Raw genomic sequence first — 9,431 nt, 5'->3', positions numbered from 1 at the left:
AAAATGACCAATCATTAAAAAGAACACTTGCTAATACAGGCTCAATCCATATAATGCCACCATATATTGGCAAAAATGCAATTATTAACTGGAGACCCTTTTTTTTTTTAAATAATCAAGGGGCATTTTAAGAGTGGAGGAGGCCTGTATTTGCATCCTCCTTCTTTTGAGCCCTGACCTCTCTGCCGGAAGCCACGCAACTCTATAGAAGACTCCGAACTGTGAAGTTACAGGCTTGGTTTGAAAAATGACAGGTAGGAGCTGATTGGCTGGTGATACAAACCAGCCACTTTATCACTTCACCGAGCTTAATAAATCTACTCCTCAGATTATAATGGGCGGATTTTTACAGCACTATTCCAGAGTGGTATTAAAAATGAAAAGTGCCCGTGTGCACCGTATACACTACACCCGTTATAAATATGCAAACTTGTATCAGGATCAATATTTCCGAACTGTTTGTCGAAAACCGTTCTGTGTGTCCTAGGGTAGCAAAAAGAGGGGGGGGGGCGCACTGAGTGGGTGATCACACAGCCACAAACTTGCAGTGGCCAGCTTTCAGGTAGACCCTGCTAGAGTGAAATCAAACTGCAAATTAATGTGATCGCTGTGCGAATGGACGTGTACAGCAACAAATCTATTCACAGCCCAGGAAAGATGTGCAAAACCCATCGTAACAGGCTCACCGTCTAATGGTTTTTATGCTGGGCACAAGTCTTCACAGGCTTAGAGTTGTCAGAGACTTACTGGTGCGATGGAAAAGGTATATCCAGTCTGGAACCGACATCACACACCCTCCCCTAAAATGCTTGTTTGTATTTTCCGAGCACGCCCAACATCAACATCTTCCTAGGCACGCCTATGTTTTTCTTAGCACTCCCACTAAACGGACAGTTCCACCCCCAGACGCATACTTCCTGCCAATCACCTTGCGAATTGAAAAAGTAGCGCAGGATTTCATTGCAGTATGGTCTCACGCATATGCACTACTGGCCATACGTATCCACAGTATATCAAAAATCATCTGCCACCTGATCATGTCTGAATTACCCCCTGGACCTGCACACGGGCCCCTTTCTCTCTTAAACTGCCCCTTCACTAGGCATTGTAGTATTATTAATTTTAATTTAAAAGAAAGTGCATTTAAAGAACAAAATCAACCAGGCAGACCAATCTACATTTTACATATGCTGGAGGTGCGTGTTTATAAAGGTAAAGCTGTTGCCCACATTTTTTAGATATATCCAGGCTGCAGCACAGAACATTAAATCAAAATTACTGAGATAAAAATGAAGTTACCTGTGCTCAAGCATGGACGTCACTAAAGCCTGATTGTGTACCTTGAGGATCGAAGCTGGGAATGCCTATGCTAGATAAATGACGTTTACAATCTGACTGATTGATTCCCACCATGGCCCTAACTTTGCAGAGTTTGTATATTCTCCTCATACTTGCGTGGGTTTACTCCGGTTCCCTCAGACAATAAAAATATATACTGGTAGGTCAATTGTCTCCCAACAAAAATGAACCTTAGAAGGTCTGTGTGTGCGTGTACATGTGGTAGGTAATATAGATTGTAAGCTCCACTGGGGCAGGGACTGATGTGAATGTTCAAATATTCTTTGTAAAGTGCTGTGGAATATGTGTGTGCGCTATATAAGAAACTGATAATAAATAAACAAACAAACATCTCAACTCAATAAAACAGCATCTTAGTAAATATACCAGGTAGTCTTTAAAACGGTTTTGAAATCTAGAAAAATATTTTACTGACGTTTCCACCGCTGTCTGTAGCACTTGGGACTTCCACCATTTTGTAATACAAAACCAGAAAATGAAGTAAGAAAGAAAAAAATCTTTATACATCAGAGTACAATAACTAACCACAAGCTACAACCTCTTGATACAACTTACGATAGGCCCAACCACCCAAACCATTGACACTGTTTTTTGGGCTGTGTCATAAGCCCAATGTTTACATTAGTAAAATACTTTCCTGATGAGTAATGCCGCTTTAAGTGGTGGAGGTTTCTATTCTATAGTCATCATAGAGTCTGAACTGGTGTAATATTGTTCAAAAGGCAAATACAGAGACAATATCAGCGCACAATAGGTACAACTCATCTTAAGTATATTCGACAATTAAATGAACCAAAACTTTTAAATTAAAAAGTCTATACCCAGATATTATGTAAATATGGTGGCCATCATGCTTCTCAAAACCAAAAGTAAGTTCAATCAAAGAAAAAACTGGGAAGTGGCTTGTACAAAGTAGATCTATATCCTGTCACATCTAATTAACCTATTACTGTGGATTTCAAACAGTCATTTGCTTTAGGTCAGAATAGAATAAAAACAAGAAATAGATCTTCTCTAAAAATATTGATCTTCGTGCAGGACACAATCCATGTTCTTCAGACAAGACCCAACACAAATGATGTGAAAATGTCCGAGAGGCCAGCCATCTCAAACTCTTTCTCCAACTCACTAACCGATGAATACTCCTTCACTTCAAATGTTGGATATCTGTATTACCAAAAAAACAAGGATTATTGGTTTTAAATTTGTTAAAAAGGGACAAGGTTTATCTAGCAATAAGATGAGTATTACCTCTTGTGTTGTGAAGGTAGTTTTACCTCACACAAAACACTGATCATTCTTTCTTTGCATTTCTTTCCACTGGAATCAACGTCAACCTTGCAGGTTTTCTGCAGGACCAAATATTCCTGCAAAGCACAATGTTGGCAAAAAAAATGGTCAATGGGAAACCAGAATTTGGAGACAAGGATGAAGAGGAGACCCTGATATTGGATGCTCCATGAAATAAATGTATGCGATCTGTATCCCTAGACCCTGACCAATGTTCATTTGGATTATAAAAGTCCTTACTGCTAAATGGTGGTTTGATTTATTAACACTACATGATACAGTATCATGCTAAAATCATCTTGCTACACTTAAATCTGAAGAACATCCAGCTAGGAGTTGCACATTAGCACCTTCGCAAAACCATACCGAGCTTGTAGCCTCCGACCTCCCCGGCCCTAACCTCCACTATCTCACACCCCCTGTGCCTCCTTACTGTACAGCACCCCTGCGCTTAGTGGAAGGGGATCATTGGATAGACATACATTAGGTCTCCAAGCATTAGGTCAACCACTGAAGGTTGACATCGGTTAGGTCAACAGGGTCATTAGGTCGACGTAAGCATTAGGTCGACATGGGGGTTTTCACTTTTTCTGTCCCGAATTTCGACACAGTTGACATGGACACTAATTAAGTGTACAGTGTGCACTCGGCACACTATTTTATTCTTCCACCATGCCCTAGTGGATGGTAGGGCATGAAATACCGCCTGTTGGCAACCTTTTGACTGTCGACCTTTCCCATGTCAACCTAATGACTTGACCTAACCCATGTCGACCTTCAGTGGTCAACCTAATGCTTGGTGACTTAGTGAATGTATCCCGTGCCTAGTCCTTATGAGCACCCAGGCCAGTTATCTGGTCCCAGCTGGTTGTTGGGAACGTCTTGTGGTGGCTACTCCGGGTGAGCGTGGTGCCTGATTAAGTGATGGGATTAGTAAAGGTTTTTACTGTCAATGGAAATTAATCTACTTAATTCACAGTCCATGTTTGTTCCCCCATGTCTCAGTTCCCTGGTACCTCTTGATTAACCTCATGGCTTTTACAGGTCACACCTACCATCTGTAGTCTGCTCCACTTTTCCCTCTACTCTGCCAGCTGCCGTTATACCATTTTCCAATATATTCCATTCCAATTGGCACCCTTTTGTATAGCTACCTGCTTTAATCCTTTGAGTGCCAACGTTGCTGTGAGAACAGTCACTGTGAGCACCGCTGGCTTTTTCAATGGATATTTTGAGGCTTTCACAGTAATGTTGGCACTCAAAGGGTTAAAAAAATAAAAAAAGGGTATGCTTGGCAATCTTCACACCTATTTGACAAATTCCCTTGACAGTCAAAATGTTAAAAAAATTATTGCAAAAAATAAATAAAACCACAAAAGGTCAACCTACCAGGAATCATATAGCCAAACCCCCCCCCCCCCCCCCCCCTGCATCAAAATCAAGTTGAAAAATATAGGTTCCCTTCAAAATGCAGATAAAATCCACAAGTGACTACTTAAACTCTGGAACAAGGGTTTGGATAAAGTGGACATACTGTAATTGACATTGTCATTTTAAAAAGGTAAAAATACAATAAGCATTTTTTTACTCACACGGATACTACTTCTGTCCCCTTGCAGAAGAATAAGTATAAGCTTACTCATGAACATCAGTCTTCCGGTCAGCTTCAGATCAGCCGTCCATTTTTCTAAAGTTCTGACATATTTGGTCTTGGCTCTCATGTGATCTAAATGTAAAAGGGTTGTCCAGCTCCCATCGTCAGTCACCGCTGACAGAAGGTGGTTTTCATCTTCGATGGAATCCCCAATCAGACTGTTAATATTCTGCTCTGTCCACAGAAGCAAGTCATGTATCATAGGTTCTGAGAGATGTTCGCCAGCTTGGTCAAGTAATTTGTCTCTTAGTTCTTTGCACTGTGCCCTAGTTAGTTTTTCAGAGCTGACAGAGAGCTTTGGTAGGCAGGATGGATACGTAACTGGCAGATCAAATATTAGTCGTAGTGGAATTTCTGATTCCGTTACCCGCTGCACGCTTGTCTGAATCATTACAGTTATTCCACTCTCTGCAAAACATGGAAACTCAATCAGCCACAGTGCAATATCCCACCAGCAATAAATCAGAGGGAAATTACATTTTCCAATAGCTCTTTGGATCATTCATCTTTTGTTAAGGACTTCAAGGATCAAACATTAATGTACAGTTAAAGGTTATAATAAAAAAAACTTGACATAAAATTCTATTTTTTGTTCAAGCGGTGTGAAAGTAATATCTCTTTTTATATCATTCAGATGGACATTTTAATATGTCATCATATTCTTGAAATACACTTTATGGAGGGTGGTAAAGTTGGGAGTAGATTTAAATTGGTTTGGGGTAGATTAGAATTTCATTTTGCTTTGCTAGATGATCTTTATCAATTATCTCAGACAATAATGTACAAATAACAAATGCAATGGCTGGGGCCCGCAAAGGCTGGTATTGTAGGTGTCTCAAAACAAATCCAAGCAGCTGCAGACAATTTTGCAGGGTACCAATAATTAACCAGGGTGCCTTAAGTAATTATAATTGTGTCTGATTCTGAGTCCCACACAAAAAAACTATTTTCAGATTTGAGCGTTTTCTGCTACTGAACGTGGGCCGAGTATGCGTTACACTGTGTGTATGCACGTACAGTAGGTGCATTGGCAATTGAGATGCACGGTATCTGAAATGTGATGGGTGTTCCTGGGAGATGGTTATTCAGACACACAATGGTCCGTTATATGGGAGTGCTATAGGATTGTCCTAGGCATAGCCCATAACTGGTGCGGAATTGCTCACATAGGAGGGCACACACACTGAAGGAGAATCTGCTCCTAGCATGGGGCTTGGTGAAAGTTCTACTTTATTGGGTGTTTGTGTTCATTTGGGTATTGGTTCTGTAATGAGACTACAAGTCCCAGATGGCAAATGTATGCCCCCCATGTTGGAACTTGCATGTGGGAAAGTCTTGCTGGGTCTTGTTGTGCTACAACAAAACCCAATAATTTATTTATTTATTTTACACTTATGCTATGAATCCCAGGGCTGACCAACCACTCGGTAATGCTTTGGCCGTGGGCTGTGGCATTACCCTGATGGCTGTTGGAGACCGGTGCAGGTTATAAAAATACAGAGTGGACCTTTATTCAATTTGTTCCACCTTAATTCAGAAACCAGAACCGGCTCAAAGAGCCCAGGACCCCACACAAATTATTTTTTTTATTCTTACACAGGGAAGCCTGCATGGATCTCACTGATCCGTGCAGGCTTCAGCAAAATACGGATGGAAAATGTGATCTATTCCGATTTTGAGCTGAATTCACAGACGAATAGGAATTATAGTAAATTGGACTATCGGATAGAGTTTGATGACTATTTGCAGCCGAGTTCCATCAACAGTCTACTCATTTGTAAGGCTGAACTTGTCACTTTGTAAAACTTGCCAGCTGCCGGGTCCTGGCCGCAAATAGGATTGAATGGTTACGAATGAGTGCATTTGTACCCATTCAATAGTTGTAAATTTCAGTCAATGACCGTCTGTTTCTCAACAAATCTAAGGGCTACTTACAAATCAGCGACTAATACTAACCAGTACTAATACTATAGTACATAGGGCCAGACTCAGACTGTATCGCAGAAGCAAAATCTTTTCTCTACCCACATGAGAAGCAGCTAGACAAGTCTGAAGCACGGATGTCTTCCACATGTTAAATAAAGATTTTTACTACAGCCTCTGGTGACACAAATTCCACGCATCTTGTGCTTGATTTGTGGTAACACAAAGGGCCTTATTCTGTTTCAATTGCTTGGATGCTAATTTGCGCCCTTGCGAGTGAACCAGATCCTGTCTTGCTAATTGTGGTACTCGGCCCACCATTCGCAATTCGCATACGTTCGCACTGGTTGCGAATACATGTTTTACATAAATATCCATTCGCAGCAAACGGGGCAACACCCACATCATCGAAGGTCACCGACCATTGAATGATGTGGAACGTGCACGCAGATATAAGGTTGCTCAGAGCAACCTTAGATCTGCATGCACATTCGGAGAGAAGTGGGCGGGCAGCTGACATCCGGTGATGTCAGCTGCCTGCCCCCCGCACCATCGACCCATTACCATAAGAAAGCCGAGCGTTTTCATGGGAACGCCCATAAATTGCTCTGCGTTTCCATATGGTAATGGGCCAACCCTTCATACCATGCCCCCCCCTCCGTTTGCAAGGATGGGTGCACACCAAGCACATGCACACAAATGCCCAAATGCAAACACACATGGCCTTGCAAACAGAGCAGAATAAGGTCCTAAGTCATTGCAGGGGACCCGGCCTGAATTGTGAGGTGTTGACCAAGCTCGTGGATGCATTTATGACCAAGAAATGCTGCCACTTTCCTGGACTTGTGGGCAGATGCATTGTTGTGATCAAGAAGGATCAAGAAGCTACATGATCAGTTTTGGCCACAAAAACAGCTCTCATCTGCATGGCCTCATTGTGCGCAGGTCAGAATTATTATGGCGGGGCACGTCCAACCGAGCTCTACTGGGCTGTTTGGTCTTGGGATCAAAACTGTATATCTATGTTTCAGTGCCATTGATGATCAAATGACAGAGTTTGAGTGGCAGACATCAATACTAGCTACCATGTTGTGGCACTAAGTTACCCGAGCCTCCTGCTGCTCTCAAGTCAGCCGACGGAGCACCCATCATGCAGAACCCTAGCCAAATGTTTTGGTCTATGAAGCAGATGGATCTTGAGGAGATACCTATCACATTCTCTAACTGGGCCTTGGTCACCCTGGTATCCATCTTAACTGTGGCACACATGACAGCAGTGTTGTCCAGGGTGATGGCAGGCCTAGGTCACCAGCATTGCTCCTCATCTTTCAGAGGCACAGTTCTGCAAACCACTGAAACACAGTAGTTTGGGACAGTGTTTCATCCCCAAAAACAGCCTGCAGTCAGTCAAAGCTCTCCTGCTGTCACTTGTAGTGGTAGAGGAACATGATTCTCCAGTGACTGGTTTCTTTAGTGCATACGCAATATATTGACATCTGCAATAACTCCCTATTACGGTCTTTCAGCAAAATTTTACAACAAAGAAAAAAAAAATTCAATGTCTCCAAAAAACTATATAAAGTTACCTTTTCCTCCTTTTCCTGTCAAGTTATCTGGAAGAGCACCCATAGGCACTATTTATCGATATATCCAGAACAGTGTAATTTTTCGCTATTACTATATTTGGGTTTTCTGGTCATTTATACCCCTTTCACACTTGCAAAAATATCCCCGGTTTTTGCACATGAACGCGCATCAACCCGGGATTTAGCTCAGTGTGAAAGGGTCTTGGACTAATATACCATCTTCAGCCGTCAGTGTGAACGGGTATTCCGGGTCAGCGTGACCCAGATCCCGTTCACTGCAGTGAAAATGAGCCGCTGGGAGGTGCTGCCATCTCCCAGCGCCGCTCTGGCCAAGCCTCCAGATGACGCCACCCGCCCGACTTCATTTTGGGTTGGGTGGCCATTGTGAAAGGGAACACATTCCCGGGTATGACCTGGGTGTGCGAATGTGAAAGGGGCATCAGACTACTGCAGCGGCTGTATCAACCACCTGTTTAGATTTCCAAGAATTCCAAGCACTGAAACATGGACGATCAGGAAGCCATTGAGTTTTCTTTTGTGCATCATATTGGAGACTGCATTTTACATAAATATAGTTTTAGAGTCGTGTTATACAGTTAATTGAACTTATTTTGAGGTTGAAAATGACTTTTAAACTTACATCAGTATTATTTCTCTTCCACATTATACAGCGCCTGGGTTTTACAATGAGGCTTCATAGTTGCTGACCTTTTGATTGCATCAGGTTTGACTTCTATAATGCGCATACTACACACATAACAGGAACCTATGTTTCTTGTGCCATTTTATTTCACCTTGAGCCCACTCCGGTAAATGGGAAGAAGCAGGAAGCCATTTTCAAATAGTACTTTTATGTTCTAACAATGACTCAGTACAACAGATCGGTGACCCTTTGTCCCGACTAGTAATGCTTATTTGTCACTCTGAAGTATGTGCTTTACTGCCGTCTCTCTTTAATTTTAAGTCACTGACCTACCATGGCTTTGTTCTGCTGCGCGTAGTGTACTTTCATATCGCTTTCCATGAGCTCAATCACTTTAAAAAAAAAACTAAAATACAAAGTAAACCAACAGCAAAAGGGTATTATTATTCAGGATTATCACGCTGTTATGTGTTGCAAACTACTAAACTATCATTCACAAAAAAAATGTTCTGCTTTGTATTTTAACAAAAAATGAATACAGACATTTCTGGAGCATTTAATTCCATTGTTACTGCACCAATGCAAAAAACTACTACCACTTCATACAAAAATATAATCTAGCAACCAGTACCTGGACGGTAAATGTATTTGCTTGCCACTTTAAAGTGGTGGCGCTTGGGGGAACATTATACCATCATATCTTGATTAGCATGACTAAATTAAGTACCCAGATACGGAATCGGTACATCTGTCAGACCAGACTTAGGTCTACAGTCATTAGGGCGACCCCGGAAGGTCGACTGGCCCCAAGGTCGACAGGGGCCAAGGTCAACATTGGGTTTAGGTCGACATGAGTTTTTCACCCGAATGTCGACACAGTCGACATGGACACAGTTGGAGTTGAACCGCAGCCCCTCGCATCGCTCGCTACGCTCGGCACACTATTTTATTCTCCCACCACGCCCTAGTGGATGGT

At 42.1% G+C, this 9,431-nt stretch overlaps 1 protein-coding gene across 1 annotated transcript in view; it reads right to left on the bottom strand.

Moving 5' to 3' along the window:
• Positions 1 to 859: 859 nt before the first annotated feature.
• Positions 860 to 9,431, bottom strand: part of RWDD3 (RWD domain containing 3) — a 35,327-nt gene continuing 26,755 nt past the window's right edge. The window contains exons 2-4 of the mRNA XM_083157057.1: positions 4,242 to 4,711; positions 2,611 to 2,726; positions 860 to 2,526 (exon numbers count right to left, since the gene is read on the bottom strand). Coding sequence (XP_083013183.1) covers positions 2,415 to 2,526; positions 2,611 to 2,726; positions 4,242 to 4,711 — 698 coding nt within the window. The 3' untranslated portion in view covers positions 860 to 2,414. The remainder of the gene's footprint in view (positions 2,527 to 2,610; positions 2,727 to 4,241; positions 4,712 to 9,431) is intronic.

Source organism: Crinia signifera, chromosome 8, assembly GCF_055691185.1.
Source record: "Crinia signifera chromosome 8, ASM5569118v1, whole genome shotgun sequence".
In the NCBI taxonomy this organism is placed as follows: Eukaryota; Metazoa; Chordata; class Amphibia; order Anura; family Myobatrachidae; genus Crinia; species Crinia signifera.
Note: the sequence above shows the minus strand (reverse complement) of the source record. Positions and strands in the feature narration are given on the sequence as shown.